The sequence below is a fragment of the Apiospora hydei genome (genome assembly GCF_038363865.1).
Source record: "Apiospora hydei strain CBS 114990 chromosome Unknown utg000004l_segment0_segment0, whole genome shotgun sequence".
Taxonomy (NCBI): domain Eukaryota; kingdom Fungi; phylum Ascomycota; class Sordariomycetes; order Amphisphaeriales; family Apiosporaceae; genus Apiospora; species Apiospora hydei.
The window spans coordinates 2,614,036-2,634,262 of NW_027117363.1; the positions used below are offsets into that span (position 1 = coordinate 2,614,036).

The 20,227-nt window shown below is 53.2% G+C and overlaps 3 protein-coding genes across 3 annotated transcripts; 2 read left to right on the forward strand and 1 right to left on the reverse strand.

Annotated features, from left to right (window-relative positions):
• Window positions 1-1,385: 1,385 nt before the first annotated feature.
• On the forward strand, window positions 1,386-3,309 carry PG997_003325 (Beta-hexosaminidase; the record flags this gene model as incomplete). Its single annotated transcript, XM_066807640.1, has 2 exons — window positions 1,386-2,810; window positions 2,884-3,309. The coding sequence occupies 2 exons, from the start codon at window positions 1,386-1,388 to the stop codon at window positions 3,307-3,309; spliced, it is 1,851 nt and encodes a 616-aa protein (XP_066671258.1).
• Window positions 3,310-5,039: 1,730 nt separating this feature from the next.
• Window positions 5,040-6,786, forward strand: PG997_003326 (uncharacterized protein; the record flags this gene model as incomplete). The annotated part of the gene is made up of 5 exons (XM_066807641.1): window positions 5,040-5,102; window positions 5,146-5,209; window positions 5,277-5,787; window positions 5,866-6,489; window positions 6,534-6,786. The coding sequence occupies 5 exons, from the start codon at window positions 5,040-5,042 to the stop codon at window positions 6,784-6,786; spliced, it is 1,515 nt and encodes a 504-aa protein (XP_066671259.1).
• A 3,393-nt stretch (window positions 6,787-10,179) lies between these two features.
• PG997_003327 (uncharacterized protein) lies at window positions 10,180-10,687 on the reverse strand (the record flags this gene model as incomplete). Its single annotated transcript, XM_066807642.1, has 2 exons — window positions 10,180-10,348; window positions 10,407-10,687. The coding sequence occupies 2 exons, from the start codon at window positions 10,685-10,687 to the stop codon at window positions 10,180-10,182; spliced, it is 450 nt and encodes a 149-aa protein (XP_066671260.1).
• Between the last annotated feature and the right edge of the window lie 9,540 nt (window positions 10,688-20,227).

Genomic DNA, 20,227 nt, shown 5'->3' on the forward strand with positions numbered 1-20,227 from the left:
ACTTGGGCACATAACAAGTGGTACGTCGTACATGTACCGGCACGGATGTGAGGTAGGTGGTAGCGTTCGAGGCTCGTTATGCTTATATGTGCTATGACTATGACATTCAGAATACCGTCCATTTTAAGTTGAACCCCGCAGGCCAAGCAGCAGTCACAATGCGGGACGGATGACTTTGTACATGCCATGCCGTACCGTACTCCATAGTAACACACCGTATATTCTTCCTATATATTAGATAGAAAAGACCATTGTTTGTATCAGAGATACAATAGCATATCGTACGACTACATAGTCCTTCTCACCGCGTACGACAGGAAGGTTGGAATGGTGGTGATGTTGGGCTTCCAGGTTGGGGCGGCGGGAACGGGCGCGGAGGCGCTTGAGCCAGCACACGAGGCACACCAACCAGAGATAGCCATCGAATGTTTCTGGCGTAGATCCCTTCCGGATTCTCCCCTCCTCATCTCCAGGCTCAGTCAAGCTCGCCACAAATAGTACAGCAGTCTATTGCAGGCCAAGCAGGCCCATGAAATTCCCCGGCCCAAAGATCATCACAAAGCAATTTGATGAGGATATTCAATTCAACTGCCTAAGTACGGCAATTGCTGACTGGCGCGACTGGCCGGAGGAGCTGCATCCCTACATGGTTCCCTTTCAGGCACATGCACACGCGATTCGGATCGACCTGTCTGGGCCAGTCTGGAGACCAGACGACAGACTCAGCTGCCAAGCTGGGATCTTCTGAGCAAACAGATTCACCGCGCCGCATAGCAGCAGATTGTCTCTCTCTGCCTTCGTAACGTCGAGGAAGCAAGTCAAGTCTCGGATTGTCGCTGTGAGGAGAAGACGACCTGGCCTGGCCCTATTGAACGCTGGGTGTTGACGTAACGTTGCCCTGCCCGCTGCGAGATTCGCCAAGCGAAGATCTGTCTATCTACATACGGCAGCCCTCCATCTAGCGTCACCACTTGCATCCTCCGCGAGACTCCCTGATAGGTTCCTTGGTATATCCTTGGAGCTCGGAACCTGCAGTTGGAGCAAATATTTGTTGTTTGCATATTATCGTCCGTCACTGGGGGGCGGGGTCCCAATCCAACACCGCCAGGTTCCAAGACCGCCTGCAGAAGAGTGCTTGACAGCTTGGTGGCGGCACAAGCGAGCTGCATTCGATGTCCTACTACACTGGCCAGCCGTACCAAGCTTTATAAGTGCCCTGCACACAGCCATTCCTACCTCCTTCCATAGCCAACCTCCTCTGCACTTCTGCCCGGCTTCTGGTTGGACTTCAGCAATTTTCTTAAGCGGTATCTCTTTGCCACTCTACGCTGTTTCGATGTTTTGATTCCCGCGAAATCTGTCCAGCAACATTAAATTGCAACGCAATGAAGTTCTTCGGCGGTAGTAAGGCGTGGTTGTCCACATGTCTTGTGGTCTTGGTCGCTGTTGTTGCTCCTGTTCAAGCCATCTGGCCAGCCCCGAGTAACATCACCACTGGCCAGTCGACTCTTTGGATCAAGCACGGCGTCTTTGTTACGTATAATGGAGGGATTGTATGCTGGTCTTCCTCGTCTCCTGCCCCTTCTTGCACGTTCAGTTCGCCAAGTACTAATAAGAAACCCATGGTGCTGCAGCTCCCATGGACCTATGGCTTTGTTCCGCCGGGTCCCAAGTTCTCTAGCAGAGATATCGTGACAGGTGGTGTGTCGCGGGCTTTGGATGCCATTCTGAACAAGAATTTTGTTCCGTGGAAACTCTATGCTCGCAACAAGGTCCAAGAAACTGAGGCCGAATACACCAGGCCGAAGACATACATCACGCGACTTGAGATTACCCAGACGAGCAAGGACACGGATAGCACCTGGAAGCCTGTGGCGGGCGAGGTCGATGAATCATACAGCTTGACTCTTGACACCAAGGGTACTGCCAAGATCAAAGCTGTCTCGGCAGTCGGTGTACTGAGAGCTCTCGAATCCTTCACGCAGCTGTTTTTCAAGCATTCTCGGGGGTCCATCTACACCTCAGTCGCGCCAGTTTCCATTACCGATGCGCCGGAGTACCCTCACCGTGGTATTCTTATGGATGTGGCTCGCAACTGGTACCCTATCGAGAACATCTTCCGGACCCTTGATGCCATGTCTTGGAACAAGATGAACAGGCTTCACATTCACGTGACCGACTCCCAATCATGGCCTCTCGAGGTCCCCTCCATGCCAGATCTCGCCCGGAACGGCGCGTATGCGAAGGGGCTTACCTACTCACCCTCAGACATCAGGGCTATCCAAACCTACGCCATCCATCGTGGCATCGAGGTAATTTTCGAGATCGACACTCCGGGCCACATTGGTATCGTCGCCGAGACTTATCCCGATTTGATCACTGCCTGGGGTGCCGAACCCTGGACGACGTACTGTGCCGAACCTCCTTGTGGCCAATTCCGACTGAATGAGCCAAAGGTCGACAAGTTTCTAGACAGGCTGATGGACGATGTCCTCCCACGTCTTGCTCCCTACACGGCCTACTTCCACACTGGTGGAGACGAGGTGAACTTCCAGGAATACCTTTTGGACCCAACCGTGGGCACCAACGATTCGGCGGTTATTGGACCGCTTATCCAGAAATTCACGGATAAGAACCACGCCCGAGTAAGGAAAGCAGGATTGATTCCCTTTGTGTGGGAGGAAATTCCCGCGTCATACAACGTTACCATTGGCGAAGATGTGGTAGTTCAAAGTTGGCTCGGTGGCACAGCAATTAAAGACCTTACCGCAAAAGGCCACAAAGTCATCGATAGCAACTACAATTACTGGGTAGGCAGCATCTTTCACCCCCTCCCCCCCCCACCCCCTCTTCCTAGATCAGAGCTAACCAATCATGTTGCAGTACCTGGATTGTGGCCGTGGCGCGTGGCTTACCTTCGAAAACGGCGATGCCTTTGATGGGAACTACCCATTCAACGACTGGTGCGGCCCTACCAAGAGCTGGGGGCTGATCTACTCATACGACCCACGGGCGAACCTGACGGAAGAGCAGGCCAAGCTCGTCTTGGGCGGCGAGGTGGCGGCATGGAGCGAGGAGATTGACGAGACCAACCTGGACAACATCCTGTGGCCGCGGGCCAGCGCGGCCGGAGAGGTTCTTTGGTCCGGCCGCACCGTCGGCGGGCAGAACAGAAGCCAGATCGAAGCAGGGCCCCGGCTGAACGAGTTCCGTGAGCGCATGGTCGCGCGAGGTGTCCGGGCCGCGCCGATCACCATGGTGTTCTGCACGCAGGGCATGGACGGAAGCACTTGCGAGCTGCCCATGTAGAAGCCGCGGGTGCTCCATGCACATACGTCTTCCTCTTCGTAGCTGAAAACGGAACGCGAAACTTTATTGTTTAAGATGTTAATACAATAAAATTCTGACTACAGCTCGGGAGTCGAGACCAGCCTGATATTGAATTGCAGCAGATCGCAGCTCTTCAACCGAAACAGTGCGTTGCCTCGGTCCAAATCGAGGTCTCGTACACACCACCTCCGGGATCCTAGCTAAAGGTGACGACATTTTCAGGCCGTTGATGCTGTGACTGATGAGGGGTCAACATGTGAAGCTATTTGATACGTACAAAAGAGGTGTGCCATGTGGAGGAATTACGCCTCGGGTGACCGCTATTTGAGTAACGGTTCATAGGGCCGAAAGTGTTACAGACATTTTCCTTTTCTAATCGTCCAACGGTAATTGGCAAGCGATTCACTTTCCTTAGCGCATTCTATGCTTGTCGCACCAGGTACGGCGCCGCCGTTATGGATTCTAGCGTGGGTTGGTATATCTTGAGTAGAGGTAGGTCCCGAGGCTACTAAATATTCCTACATTGTGCATCTGCTGGTATCTGGAATTCCTCAACGGCAAACGCCACCTTAGACTAATCACTGCAGGTCATGACTCTTTTCCCGGGTAGTACACTGCTTAGGCGTGTCTAAATCCCGGCGCATATCAAGATAAAATACACGTTCTGATGTACAGCAAGCACTGACATCAATTGCTTTACAACACGTACATACATTTTGAGGAACCGGGAGAAGAAATCCTTCTTAATGCGGCAGGGGGAGAAAAGCAAGAAAAGGAAACGAGCCCACTATTCCATCGACGACTTGGGATAGCATTTCATCGACCAAAACCCCACCTTCTGCACCTCGGCATCGTTTACCCTGTCACCCCTGCCACCCTGTCAAGCTAGCCAAAAAGAAGGTTGTCGGAGACTCGTGTTGACGTTGACACAACTGCCATGTCTGTGTTGAGATCGGCTTTCAGCTCGACCAAACAATTGGTCACTCAGGCCGTCAGTCGTATCACCCGAAGCACCTAAGCCTCTCCCAAGCCTCTCCTCAGCACCACCTACCCCAGAATCTAAAGCAAACCCCTCGACCTCGAACGACGGGCTGGCTGCAGGGTCTGAGGGCCTCTCAGATTGCGACGCTGACGCACTTATTGACAGGTGCTTGGGATGGGATGGGGAGAGACCCACGACTCCACGAGGGGTCGATCGAGGTCCCGGCTTTTAAAGCAGGAGAAGATCCGCCATGCCGATGGCCAGCATGCAAATCGCCAGCCGATTCGGATGCTACATTGCCTACATGTAGGCCATCATCCTCGGCTTTTCCCCCTCCAGTATTCCAAATCACATCCCGTTTCTTCTCTTGCATCTCACGCAGTGCTGTACAGGTCGGCTGTCTGCATTTTTATCATCGTCATTCTAGCTGCGTCCTGCTTGGTCAGCGTTACAACCCTGTGCTCCTACTCCCTAACCGCACTTTATGTGATAGCCAGTGGCCAAAGATCCAAGCTATCCTGGACAAACTACTCGTCAGTGATTGGTTGCTGAACTAGTGTGTCGCTGATACGCAGCAAGAAGTTGTACTCAGGCTCTCTGCCAACAGGAGAGTATAGTTTTCAAACCTGATTGCCCTGCCAGTGTCGCATCGCTTACACGATATTCGAATCTCTCGCCCTCTCCCAATATCTGCCTCCACGGCTCCTGCGAGAGACCAGCAAACAACATGGCTCTCCTGGAGGAGCTCGTGCGCCATGTCTCCTTTACGGGGCTACTCGTCTTCGTTGGCGTCAGTTCCATTTTTGTACTTCGTGCTCAATAGACTCGACCAGTCAATGCGACTGCGCCGGCTCCCTGGTACCCGAGCTACGAGCGTGAAAGGAACTCTACCTTTTGGTAAGTCCCACCAGTCACCATACATGCCGCCGTGCATTGGTCATGGTCATACTCACACCCACTCTAGGGCTCGATATCGTGAGGGACCAGGTGAATGCTACCATGAACCACAAGAACCTGGAGATGTGGACCAAGATTCTGGGCGACAAACCTGAGTACACTGCCGAGACCACCATCGTTGGCAAGCGCATGTTCTTCACTGCAGACCCGGAAAACATCAAGGCTATACTGGCCTCCCAGTTCACCGATTACGGCAAGGGCAAGCCCTTTCACGATGAATGGAGCGAGTTTCTGGGCGACAGCATCTTCACCACGGATGGAGACAAGTGGCATGCTAGCAGACAGCTTATTCGCCCTCAGTTCGTCAAGGAGCGCATCAGCCATCTGGATTGCTTCGAATCTCACTTGGAAACTTTCTTCAAGGCTATGGCTCATGGCGAGGCGCTGAACGGAGAGACCCAGAAGGTTGACCTTGAGTCCGGAAATGGCAAAGTCATTGAGATCAGTGACTTGCTATTCCGATACACCCTCGACGTCGCCACTGATTTCCTGCTGGGCCTGGACGTCAAATCCCTCACGTAAGTTGCACGGAAGCAGCCACTGGCGCTTCTCAGACCCTAAACAACTATAGATAGAGAAACTAACCTCCCGAACAGTACTCCCCGTCAAGCTTTTGCTGATGCCTTCAACGAGGTTCAACGAGTCCAGAACATTCGTGCGCGTGCCGGACCTCTGCAACGCTTCGTCCCCCTTGGCTCTTTCCGCGCCGGTCTCAAGACTATCAACGAGCTTTGCAACGCCTACATTGACCGGGCCCTGCGCCTGAGCCCCGAGGAGCTTGCCACCCACACCAAGTCTGACGAAGGTTACACATTCCTCCACGAGCTGGCCTCGTTTACGCGCGACCGCAAGGTTATTCGTGACCAGCTGGTCGCGATTTTGCTGGCAGGCCGCGACACTACCGCCGCCACCCTCTCCTGGACCATTTACGAGCTCAGCCGGCACCCCGAGGCCGTACGTAAGCTGCGCGCCGAGATTATCGAGCAGGTCGGCCTGACCCGCAAGCCGACGTACCAGGACCTCAAGAGCATGAAATACCTCCAGAACGTCATGAACGAGACGCTGCGAATGTACCCCGCCGTGCCCTTCAACGTGCGCCTGGCGCTCAAGGACTGCACGCTGCCGCGCGGTGGCGGGCCCGACGGCTCGCAGCCTGTCGCCCTCCTCAAGGACACGCCCATCGGCTACAGCACGCTGCTGATGCAGCGCCGGCCGGACCTGTACCCCCGCCCTCGGAAAAGTTCGCGCCCATCGACCAGTTCAGCCCGGACCGCTGGTTCCACTGGCAGCCCAAGCCGTGGCAGTACGTGCCCTTCAACGGCGGCCCCCGCATCTGCATCGGGCAGCAGTTCGCGCTGACCGAGATGGGCTACGTGCTCACGCGCCTGTTCCAGCGGTTCGAGCGGGTCGAGAGCTTCATGCACGAGGTCGATGGCGGCAACCCGACGCTCAAGGCCGAGATTGTCATTCAGCCTGGCGACGGTGTTAAGGTGGCCTTTTGGGAGGCGAAGAAGTAGGGGTTGGTGAGAGATGGCGAGGTTGTGTGTATATAAACTATCTATGCTTGTCGCGGTTGTCACGGCTGGAAGACATTCTTTGTATATAGCTTCATTATTGCTGCAAAATGTCGGAGTTGGCGGCAGGTCTAGTTGCCTATGCTATCTTCGGGCTGCATTTTGTTGATTAATTATAGCATTATACAAAAGGTCTACATATAAAGTGTACATTCCCTGGTGATTCTCCTGTCATCTATGAAGGGGCACGCGTGTTTGCTACAAAGGCCTGCCTGCTACTTCCCATTCTATCATGAGAGCCCCTGGTCCATTCCCATTTATTTGTAAGCTGTTAACAAGAAATGGCCAGCTGCGAGACCCAAAGTCACTGTAGGAAGATTGTCCATCATCAGACCCAGCTCGAGGATAGCGCCCTTGGATCAACGAGAGGTTTGTCCGGCATGATTTCTGTTGAGAAACAATGCTCTGCTTTTTCTCCTCTAAGACTGACATATCGCTGTCGGATCAGGAGTCGTGAAGAAGTAACCTTCGTATACACCGCCTAGGCCTCCCATACATATTAGCTAAGGTTGAACAATAGTTGGCAGGCGCCCTATATGGCAACGCACTGGGGCCTTTTGGAGACCATTGTTGGGACTTGGCTTTGCCTTTTGCCGGGAAAATGCTCGTGTAGTACATCAACGAAGGACATAAAGTAGGTAGGTATTTCTGCGCTGTCTCACAGACTTTCCTCTCCTTCGCACGCCTTGGTGGCCGTGGGCTCGACGCCTCACCGACCCATCATGGCCTGTAAAAGGAAGTTTTGCTCAATGAGACTTGAGTGCAGCCGCTGTTTCCGGTCCCTCGTTTTCCTTTCTTTTTTATTCTGGAGCGGGGAGGAGGGGAGGGTTGGAGGGACCTTGTGGCCACCGAAATATTGCCACGATGAGACTCCGGTTGTCGTTGTCGCGGTGCCCTCCGACCAGCGATACTTTTCCAAGTTGTTGTTCTGTATGGCTATAATAAAGAGAGGTAGGATATGTACTTACTCAGACAATATCTATTCGGGTATATGACGGAAGTCGAACTTGTACGTTTCGCCCCGACTCGCTGGACCCTTGGTCCGTCTGGTCTGGTCTGGCCCAGACTCCCTCCCATCTTCCGACAATCAGTCTGTCCCTGAAGCCCTCGAGGTTACTTACTTGACCAAGCCAGAGGTTCTCACGACGGCTCAGCAGGACTGGACAAAGATCTTGGCAAACAGTCGACCTGTTCAGCCCGCCATCGGACTGACCGAACTTGCCTTCTTTTGCGGCCAGCCAGCCTTCATCGTCGTCCAACCTTTATCGTCCAGCATCTTCCTTTTGATACCACCGGACCGCCACTAATAGGGGCCAAGGACTGCGCACATTGGCTTGACGGGCTGCGAGCCGGCCCATTCGAGAGGAAAAGGAAGCTCTGGCAGTAAGCCAACCGCTCAGCTCGCCGTCGGGATACTCCGCCTTCCGCCTCACTTTGCCGCCCGCCCGCCCGCAGTATATCGATCGGAATATCGTAAGGAAGTTGTGGCAGCCGGTTTCCGAAAGGATATTCAAACGACGAAAAAATGCAACATCAAATCGCCGCCCAAACCCCGGCCGGTCCACAGAATGAAGGAGGGAAAAGAAAAGGGGAAGGATAAAAAAAAGAAAGAAAAAACGACCGTGTCCCTCGCTCGCCCCAATTTACCGTTGTAAGACCCAGCCCGACCGGAACAACCACCAGCTCAAGATGCAATCAAAGCTTCCTTTTCATCACGGTGCGTGCTGTGGTTATTCTTTCCCTCCTTCTTTCCTTTCCCTTCCCCAACGGCCGCCGCCGCCGCCGATCCCACCCTGAAAGCTCGGTGTCCCGACAGCACCCCACGGAGCAGATCCGAACTCCTGGGACCCAATCAATTGCCCTTGGCTCTTGCTTCAGCTGAGTCGCCCTCCTTTTTCTCCCCCGAACTTTCGCCTGAGACTTCCAAATGCATACACACACACACACACACACACACTTTTTGCTTATTTGCCCCCTATCCCCTCTCTCTTCTTACCCCCCCTGAGATCCCCAAAAGGAAAGACAGAAAAGCAGATCGGCTTCAGGAATCGTAAGGTTTTCTGCATGGGAGCTGGGCTAATCGGGAAAGAAAGAGGGTTGGATCTTTCTCATGCAAGAACCCATCCCCCCCTCCCCCAAATGTAACAGGTCAACTCCAACCCCCCAAACCTCATGTGGTGTACCGGTTCGACTCGCTTAAAATGTCGGATAACGGGCAAACGCTCCAGTGAAAGCCTCTCTCTTACGAACAATGACGTGCATCGACCCCCTTTCCGTTTTGGGGCGCTTCTGCAACCATATACCCCGCGAAGCTCAAGCTGATTGACTCGTTGCTCGTGACACTTACATGGGAGGTTTCAGGGGCTAACAACATACCTCGGAGCTCAATACGTATGCGCATCAGTTCATTCGCGCCATCATGCATATATCCGCGCAAGTCGTAGTATGCAGGCAAGGAACGCACAAGATATATGCCACGTGAAACAAATGAAAAGCGACGGACGTGCTGGAAGGGGCAGACCGGAGACACACACTTGGATCTTGACGGATTGGTCATTTTAACTGTCTTGGTAAATGCAAAACGCCTACATACACGATGCCGAAAGATTGAATGAGCTGGTCGCTCATTTTCCACCTTCCGTCCCAGATGGCGCCAAGGGTGCTTTTGTTCCTCTGCACCAAAACTCCGTTCCGTGCCGATCTGCCACCAATGATGTGGTAATATTGTACAAACCATTCATGAATTCTCGTCTCGACGCAACGCCAATGGGGCCAATGCCGGGCCATGATGATGATGATAATGATAAATGCTAGTGGTGATGGGCCAACGGTTCGCCATCCGTATGGGTATTCCGAATGCTGAATGAGCCAAACATATAAAAGATAAATAAAAAAGACCTTGGTATAAGCGACTCCTCCACATCTTTCCTTTTGCGAACCGCCGTGCTGCCGTCTTTCATGTCGTACGCCAATGCCATAGTGTGTGGTAAAATAAAAAGACACGCGTGAATAGAATCGAATCCGTGGTTGGACCCAAAAAGGCCTCAAAGCCTTACGAAGCACCGTCGATTGGCGCAAACGCGTTCAGGTAGTTGTAATGTAAAAGAAACGGAGCAGCCGCAGGCGCAACAGTGAGGTGTCCTGTCGCCGAAATCCTGGGATGACTCCGTTCCGGGTATCAATAAATCTAGGTGATGGCGATCTCATTCGTGTCGGTTCCTGCTAAATCAGGACTCTTGTCGCTTTGGTCGGCCAGGGGCAACAGCGACGGCACGAGCTTTCGCTAACAACCTCTTCCCCGTGCTTCGAATTGGTAGTGCGGTGCGTTGTAACAACTCATTTCCGGCCTCGAATGCCGCCTGCGGTGATTTTGCTCGTGCTCATAAGGTCGCCGATATATTTTTGCAGGAATTTGTTGTTGTTGTCGAGTTTGTCATGCTCCTCCTTGACAGCCTCTATACGGTTGAAGAGAAGCAGCAGAGAATCTTGTAGGGCTTTTGCGTGTCTAAGCAGTGGCAGGTTAGCTTTGCGTCCTTGACAGTGTCTTGTCTCTTCAAACATACCTGTGAAGTTCCTCGCGTGCTTCGCGGCCCATCTTGTCGAGGTCTTCGCTATTCCGCCGGGGGCTCATTGCTCTGACATCATCGGATCCAAAAACGGTTGGTACAGGGCCGACTTGGGATGAATCGCGGGGGACAATCAGCGTCCCACTGCTCTTGCGGCTCGGAAGGCGTGGCCTCGTGGGAATTGGCATATGAATCTCTTGGCTTTCGACTGATGATCCAGAAGACGAGTCGGCACGCTGGGGGCGCGGCGGCTCCACTGCTGGGAATGATTCACTCATTTTCTGTGGGTTCGTGTATACGGTCGACGATCGGATTCTTGTCGTCGAGTAGTGATCGGCTGCCGAGTGTGTGTGCCGGGTCAAGATGGTAGACGGCGGCGGCGGCAGGTAGCGTATAAGCGGCTTTGCGAAGGGCAAAGTAGAAATTCGACCAGGTAGAGAGTGTATGCCCGAGTCTATGTTGCTGCAGGGTGGCTGGCAACAGCAGTCGAAGTGATCGTAGTGTTGGTATGTGTTGTACTGCTGAGCAGGAAGAGGGAGGGAAAAAAAGTTTGGAGAAATGGCTTTGTACAAAGCAAGGGGATGGTGGTTGTAGTGGTGTGATTCCACAAGAAGTGGTAAGTGCAGTGCAAATGTGTGGGTGTGCGAGTAGGAGTTGGTCCAGGGAGGGTTCTTCCGGAAAGTGCCTGGCGGGCGGCCTTATGCAATGGGACTAGTCTGTAGTTGCAGATTGCAGTTGTGGAAGAAAATGCAGTTGCACGTAGGGAACTGCGAGAAAGGCCGAGGGGTAGGTAAAGGAAGGGTTTGTTGGTTTGTTGCCTTCTTTGCCTCACAATCCGTCCGCTTCTTTTCCTTTTGCTCTTCTGCCTGGCCGGTCTCCTTTCTGTGCTGTGAGCGAGCGAGTGGGAGCCGAGCAACTACGGGGTGGGAAACCAAACAGCTCCTCCTCTTCTTGTCCCCCTGCAGTTTTAGATTTTTTTTCTCGTTCTCACTGCAGCGCTACCCACTCTCGTTCACTTCACAATACACAGCTGGCGATGAGGATGCAGGGAAGGAGTCTGGTGGTGTGGGAACGCGAGGGTGCTGTTGCTGACAGACTGCGGCCAAAAAGGAATTGTCGGTCTGGTCTGGTCTGGTCTGGAAAGAATCAAAAGTCGGAAATGTATCTTCAGGTCGAGAGCGATGCCTGGAATAAAAGGGAGAAGGCCGACGGGCTAGCGAGGTGACAAGAGCACAGAAAGATGGGTTCAATGGGTCGGGGCAGGTTCGCCGCGCAACGAAGCGGCTTGATGGAAATGCGCGAGAAGAAGGGCCATGAGGGCCTTTGCTTGGGTACTCCTTGGGACTTCCCTGGGACTGGGACTGGGACGGGGACTCGCTCCCTGGGGCCTCGGGGGGCTTGTACACGCTATGCTCAGTGGCAGGTGGGAAGAATACCGGGGTCCCGTTGCAATTTTTGGGGCGGGCGGGCCCCTCTCTGCTGAAAGTTGGAAATTGTACTTGTAGCAGTACCCTGATTCCATCCTGATAGGGCCATGTTGTAAGTGATCGTCAGTCCTGCCGACAGGTAATTGGGGGGTCCGACTACGAGGCAAGAGACTTGTTTTGGGCCTCGCTCCTAGGCCCCGAAAATGCTACAATGGGTGTGTACTTCTGAATCTGCGGCGGTACCTCGAACCCGTACGGCGCGTGCCCCTTTTGACTCGCTGATCAACCAAACATGTAGCATGCCGACGAGAGCGTCAGTGCCTACATACATCGCTTGATAGGCAGGTAGAGAATCCAGAGATGGGGGCGCATGGGCATGGTGGGTGAATGACAACGGTTATGCCTACGGAACCTAGCAGCAGCCTAGCACAGCAAAGCAGACCCAGCAAAGCCAGCTCGCTCCAAGCTCAGAATGCAGGCAGAGGCAGGTATATGTATGTACACCTGCCACCGTCGCTGTCACTGCCTAACCTACGGTTTACTCTACATACATACAGCTTCCAACCGCATGCCCCTCTCTGGCCGTCCGGCAGCTAAGCAACTCGACGAAGTTGAGAGCAGATACCGGCGGAGATGCAAAACGGTTCGAAGCGTGCCGATTCGTGCGACTAGGGAGACTGCCATGGCCGAAAACAGCAACCCTCAGTCCTGCCTATTTGGGCCGGCTCTTTCACCCTCCAAGGCTAACCGTTGGTCGGTGGATGGCATAAAGACAGCAAGGTAGCTCCCTGCCATCGTACATACACATGTTTAACTCAGGAGCTACCCTGTGGTTTTGCTCGGGGTTGGTCCCTGTCACCACCACCAACAGCAACAACATCGTCATCATCATCATCTTTCGATTATCCTGTCATAGGATAAAGTTAAGAAAATAAAGGATTCAAGGGAAAACCTGGCCAATGCGACGTAATTGTCAGCAGTGTGAGGCGTACTGGATGTACCCTGAGATTGTGCAAATACAAATACCTCCGGCGCTTGTCCTGGACGGGATTCATTAATAGATCTGCACTTGTGACGACATTACTCGGCTGTGATTGGCGAGCGCCGAGGAGAGCAACCGGGGCTAAAGAGGATATGCACATGTACGAGCAGGCATGGGATGTACCTCACGTACTGCACCAAGGGCAACTTGGGCAAGTACCTCGAGGGAGGGAAATTTATGGGAATGTTGATGGACCCCCATGTCGACTCCCCTGCCCCCTGGCGGATAATCCCATTCTGGCCAACGCCCTGAGAGCCAATTGGGCATCTTTTTCGTCCGCTGTGCGGTCCCAGTGTTTCCACGCGTGCCACGGCAATTTGGTGCCGGCGTTCCCTTCCAGCGGCCAGGCCAGCACAACTGACTGTGAGTGACCAGCAAGCCAGGCGAGCATGTACCTACCTGTGCAATGTCGCCCGTTGCGACGTCATGATGTAGCCCCCAACAGTCCCGTCTCCACCCGCAAAGAGCGTGGCTGCGTGGGAACAGGCATCGTCACGAAGGCCAAGTTCGGCCTCTCGCAAACAAAACGGATTTCGACCAGCTGAAAGCGAACGGGCTACGTATGTACGACCTCGTATAGAGTATAAACGCGGTTGGGTGCCACTTTGCACGATGCAATGTGTGCATACATTGTAGTTCCCAGTGGTGATGTGTGTGGGCGGGTGTGGCTAGGGCGGTACTCGAGGAAGAAAAAAAAAAAAAAGACAGAAAACACAGACAGCGTGCATCCATTGCAGGACACTCACTGGGAGAAAGTCGTGTTGTTGTATGTACATGGGCACATGTAGCACACAGAATGGAAGCAAAGCATGCCCCAAACCATCCCACTCCTTCCCATCCGGGCGGGTATCCTATCCCCCTGTGATAATAATTGGCTACGTCTCAAACTCATGCAACCGCAAGTGACAAACCGCTCATCCACCCGCTCTCACTGTCTCTCTTAAAATATGGCCTATTATACATGCCTCATTAATTAAAATCGCATGCGCCGAGGGTCATGGACCACTATTGGAAAAAGCATGTTGCTTTGCAACCGTTCGACTGGATGCTTCCTTTTTCTCATGCAGAGGCATAAGTACCTATCGCAGCCGTAAATTGACATTCTTGTTTTTGGAGGGGTGTATTTTGGTGCGTGACCAACCGTCAGGTCAGGTCAGGTGCAAAATATATGTACATCAAAATTGATGTGCAGCCATTATTGCTGAGATCAAGCGCTCGACCTGACACCGGCATGATACCTAAGATACCCCGCTAAGGTGCAACTACCCAACCCTCTACTATTGATCAATGTAGGTGACTTGAGTACAAATGGATGCCAGTCCCGTCTTCAGCTGCTCCGAAGTCAGTGCTCAGAGAGCTAGGAAGAGTCAGTCATGCAGACTCGGACTCCCGTTCCTCCCTCTGGTTCTTCCGTTGGCGTTGCGCAGAGAGGCGACCCAAGCGAAAATGAAGGTGATGTCATGATCGCTTAGCACGGTCAGACACCTACGCAGTCCTGGCACGGGTGCGGCCGGCCAGCCCTGCCTGCAAGCATCAATAGGCATCTCTTTTGCAGTCACGTTGTGTCCAGCAGACACGACACGTCCATCGCCGACTCCGAAATCCAATGTCCCTGCGAACAAGAACCGATTGACAAGGGTACACTAGCGACGGTGCAGCATGTAGGGAGGGCCATGGGGTGACGGGCTAGTGGTCGTCCAGCATCCGTGGTAGAATCGGTGTTGACGGCACTGCTAGTGCCAATCATAGCAAATACCAAACACATGTTGATGCATACCTAATGTATGCTAAGAAAGTACATACCTACTGCTTGCGCTAAACTAATGTTTTATTGTGCGGTGGCTCGTCTTAGCCGGCGACATATCACTTCGCAGCCTGCGACATTTCGCGTCGTCGTCTATCTCAACAATCGTCAAGATCGTCGCCCCTAGCGCTGCCCTCCAAGGAAGGTACACGAGCAATCGCAATCATAGTTGTATAACGATTCGCTATTAGGACACGCAGGGCTCTGCGCTCTACTTATTTCATATCTACTATCTAACGTCAGCTGCCGCTTTCCAATACGCATTGCACAATTCCCCATCCACGAAACCCGAGTCCCGACCGTCATTTCGACTCCGTGTTTCTATTTCTCTTACATACCACCATCACATCACATCACATTCAAGGTTCACAATAAGCTGGGATCCAGTGGCGTTTCTTTCTTTTTAAGCTTACATGGTCGAGCAGAAATGACGCCATTAAGCAGATAGCCGTCTCACATCTTACCACCCCTCATAATGTAGCCACGCACGTATTCGCCGGCGCGAGGGCTTGGAGGCCGATTGAGACACTGTGGCTGATTCGGAGGGGGAAGGCAGGAGGGGGGCCTTTGCTCTGCATTCAGCATACAAAATGTGCCGACTGCGCCATCATCGAGGACCCTTTTGTTCGCATATCTGCCCTGCCAGATCGTCTCTCGGAGCAAACCGCTAGCTGGCGTTTCATGCAGCACTGGTGACATCATCCCATCAACCTCTCAACAGCATGTGCATTCCCCCCAGAGCCATCCTAGCGAGTGAGTGCGTGCTACGGTGCTACGGTGCAACCATGTCAGGTAGCGGTACTCCAACGACAAACAGCAAACCTTCAGAAGCCTTGCATCAAACCAAACGCCTTTTGCTCGAAGCTATCGCGTAGTGTGTTTGCTTGACAGGAACCAACCGCACCCGTAATGCCTGCTATCGTGCCTACCTTATTTTGCTAGGGCCAATAATGGACTCTCGCTAACGATTCCAAATGTTTTCCGGCCGGTCACCGCTAACCCTACCTGATTGCAAACGAGATCCCAACGTGAGCGACCCCCATTTGTGGATGTCCTGCTAGGTCGTATCACGATATGATACCTAGAATCCTTCCTTTAGTCATCTAGAAGCAATTGGGAGACTCCACCGATAGATACACCTTCCAGAAACGGACCAGAAAGGCCCCCGAGCACACAGCACCCGAGGCTATCGGAGGTAATGCGGCAAGCCATAACAAAAAAGAGAAAGAAAAAGAAAAAAGTCACAAAACTCTGCCTCTTCGGTCAGAAACCGACAGAGGGGTTAGCGTCTGATGGAGATCCGTCTTGACCGCCTCGACAAAAAGTCTCGCTCCCCGTCGCACCACGCTCCCAGCTGCAATTGATCGTCAAGATTGACCGACGCTCAATCACCCATTGGTCGCATCAAGAAGAGCATGACTTCCTTGGATGCTGATCTCTCAACGCTCGTTCCATTGAAACTGCCTGAATCCCACGAATCAAGCGTCTCGGAGCATGTCCCCCGTCGCCCGTCCGCTGTCCAAGCTCCAAAAAGTTCCCCGTCGGGGCGTAGTATGATCACGTTTGACAATTGCAACCGCACGAGGGAGTTCGGTGTGTTCCTTCGCAGTTGTGACACCACGCTCATGGCTTTCAGGCTGCTAGGCTGTCTTCACCGGTGCTTACCTACATGATATGCGATAGGCACTCTTTACCTCTTACCTGCTGCCACAAAACTCGGAGGCAACCCGGTCATTGGTAGTGCTTTCCCTGGATTGCATGTCTGTTGACCTATAAGTACCATCAATTCGAAATTGGTGCGATTCATACACTGGCCGTTTCTTCTTCTGGTAATTTGACAAGTAATATATTGGAAGTATCGTGGCCATCTTCTTGCCCCGGAAGTGCCCCTGGTCGGTACTTACCCGTCAGACGGCCATCTGGACGGGCGACGGTTTACCTTGCCACGGTATTCCACCGTTTACTCCCAAAGCCGACGGATACTGCTTTAGTATGCCTGGGCCGCGTGATGTGGCATTATGTATGTATGTGCAGGCAGCATCGCTGGTTCAGGCTCTAGTCAGTCACCACCGAAGAGGGGTGACTGGACATCGAAGGAATGTGTAATCCAAGCGCCGCAAATGAAACGTCTTCATCCCACGATACATTCACAGTACCTTGGGAGGCACCAAGACACCAAGGCCCAAGACGATAGCTTCGTGGCATGAAGCTTTTGACCAAGTCTCTCTCAGAAGACAAGGGCTGGCTTGACTCATCCATTTCCAGCGGGACATTTTCAAAGGGAAGCCGCCCACCGCCCTGCCGCCATGCCTTAGTGGATGGTGTTTCTGGTAGGCTACTAGGCTACCGGGATTTGCACATGAAGGGTCCAGAGTATGGACCCTGAAATTGTGCTTCCCAGCCTTACCGAGCCAGTAAGCCGCTGCTGCCCAACGCTGTGTCTCGTGGGCGGGACTTGTGGTGGCAGGGAAGCCCATAGAGAGCATTTTACTTCCCTGCCCGAAAGAATCTTCAAACATGTTTTTCGCAAACCCACTCGGTAGTGGGCCTCCAGAGGACCCAGCTGGCGTTACATATTCACACCACCCAAGTCGTATCTCACCATCTTACGGATACCCAGACCAGCAAACTTGTTTTGTGAGATGGCCAACTGGCCCGCTATCTACTGTCTCAAGGTATGGACACAGGAGATGGGCAGATAGGTGCCCCCTTCAAGATAGCCTATCCACTATGTATGCTTACTTACGTTTTTCAAATCTCGGAACGATCTTTACAACTTCCACTAGTATATAGACCAAGTATGTATATATATAATGTAAACTTGCCTGCTTGCGAAGATCCTCGAAAGGCATGACGGATGAACCCCGCTCACACATTCACTCAACCCCTCGGCCGATACTGAAGCCGGCGGGCAGGATCACGCAAGAACAAGACTTGACGGCGATCATTGCTTTTTCTCGGCACCTACATGACGACGATTCATGTCCGCAACTGCCCGGGGGGGGGGGGCCATTGGCACATGCATACGTCGTAGGCGGCGGGAAACTCCTCCTCTGCCAGATGCAGATGCAAACAGGCACGCAGGGTCCTGCCAAGGCGGGCAAGGTTACTGACTCATGAGCTTGCCGCAGCCTGGCAGTCTCTCCCCCATGCCATGCAAGTTTGGTCCCCTTATTCAATATCCCGTTGAGATATGATTTCCTGTGTGGCTGGCGCAAAGCACCCCAGTCGCGCTTCAACCCGCGAAACTTCCAGGTCCAAGGCCGGAAACTGGGTTGCTACAGTGAAGGGAAGGCTGTCCAGATCTCTGTCTGGGGGAGGATGAGGGGGAAGGGGAGGGGGCATGCCCCTTACTCGTGCGTGCCTCATCTTTCGAACGGAGGGAGAAGTCTGGATCTTGGCTTGCTGACTTGAAAGAAGGGCCACCGTTGTTGCCACTGCCTTGGAAACTCCAAAGTTTGGGGAGGCATAGGTGGTGTCATCGCTCATCGTGACATTCGTTTGAGCTTCGGACGAGCAAGGGTTCGAATATCACCGTGCATATACCACCAGCACTCAACCCGGGGTCAGTTTCTTGACGAATACGCCTGCAACTGTGGTGTGTGGCTAGCACGTGGAAAGAAAAAGAAGAAGAAGCAAATTGGCACCAGGGGTGATGGTGCCAATGCCACTGGCATGGGGAAGAGTAGGAGAGGAGAGTGCGTGAGGCTCGTGACGACAAGCGCGTCTGCGTGGAGTTGGGGCCGTGTCGTGCGTGTCCTCTTTGCTTCTTCTCCTCAGCGGCCGCGTACTTCTAGAATGGAGAAGCGCTCGAAAAGAAGATCCTCGTGTGCGGGGAGAGAGGAGAGAGAGGCGTTCGAGCCACTTGACGGTAGCTCCGCCGGGCTGTCCAGGCGGTCAGCCGCCTCCACGGGCACACCTCAGATTATAACGGGTGTGGGCCGGAGGCTTAGCGGCTACCGCAAGGTAAACCACACCAAAGCACCCTCCCCTCACTGCTTACACGTACTTACTTGGTAAGTCAGTCAACCCGGGTTGACCACCCTGCCGCCGGAGAGTAAACCCCTCTTTGGGTTCGGTAAGGAGGTTGGACAAGGGCGTACGTAACCTTGAAATGCCAACGACATCGTCAGGCTGGTTGGTGTTGGTGTTGGTGTCGGTGGGTATAAGAAAATGCCAACGATATCGTCGGACTGGTTGGCATCGACGGGCATAGCGAGATGGATATGAAAAAGTTTATCCCGGGCGGTAACATGTGTATACTTGGGCTTACTATAGAGCCTCGTGGTCCATGGTTGAAACACCAGTTCTTGCGTTAGTTCAGGATATTATCCGCCAATCAAGGTGCAAGTCGTAGAGTTGTCTGCAACGGCTGCAAGAACTAACTACGTCCACGTCGCCCATCGCATGCGTCTAGACGCCAGGGGTGATGGAAGGAGCGTGCCGCCACGGCCACAAAAGGATAGAGAGAAACACGTGACTTAGAAAGATCCTCGCCGAAAGGGCATCCGTTCGCGGCCGGGGACAAGCAAGGAAAAGGGGGGAGAGGGGGCGAGGATGGTAACGGCCGCGCCGGATGGGGCCGAGTTATGCACCGGCCGGTTCGGGCCTCCCAAGATGGGCCCTAGTAGGTCTATGCTGTAGATCTCGGGTCGCCGTGGTGGGCGGCACCGCTTTGAAGTATGTCTCAGTCAAATATATATCATTCGTTGGCAATGTACCATCAGGGACGCTGTGTAGTCGACTAAAGCTTGTTTGCTCGCTTCTCGAGTTTACACATGTCTGACTGGCTGTAGACGACCAGTACCAGGGGCCAGAATCTCTGATATGGGTACCTAGGAGCTTTTGGGGTCATCACCAAGATCTACACGTGCTTAGTCCGGAGTCTGGGTGAAGGTGCTGTGCCACAAGAACTGGGCGAGTATACTCCACGCCCGATGATCTGGTTGCGTGCGACCTAGTGTAATTTCGTCACTCATACCTCCGTTCTGGGGTACCTGTATTCTTTCTTATCCAATGTAGGAGTCTGCTGCGGTACTGGTCAAGCAGGCTAGGGTCTTTCTTCTGTTACTTCCGAAGGTTACCAATGTATTACTACACAGCGTAAAGGTACTCCGATGGTCGATCATATGCCGGTCGACACGTGTTGAGAGACGAGGATCAGGCATCGATGACCTATGGAAGCGGAAGTTCTGATGCTAGCCAATACGGAATGGGCTGTTTTGTCGTACCTGGAAGCCGGATTCAACACATGTCCCGGGAATATAAAAGCCCACTCGTAGGGCTTCAAGTAGGCGCACCCCTCGAACTGCACATGCATAGGTACATGCGTGCAAAGGCGTTAGGCCTGTTCAGAAAGCTTGGTGATATCGACGAAAATAAATGGATATTGGGCTGATATACAGGGTATCCATTGCTCGTTCGTGCTGGGCGGTTGGCTCTAATGCAAAGCGGTTAGTATCACTCCCACGTGTATCTAGAAAGGAGCCGACGACAATCACACGGCAGTTGATATTCACAGGGACATTTATTGACTCCGCAGCTT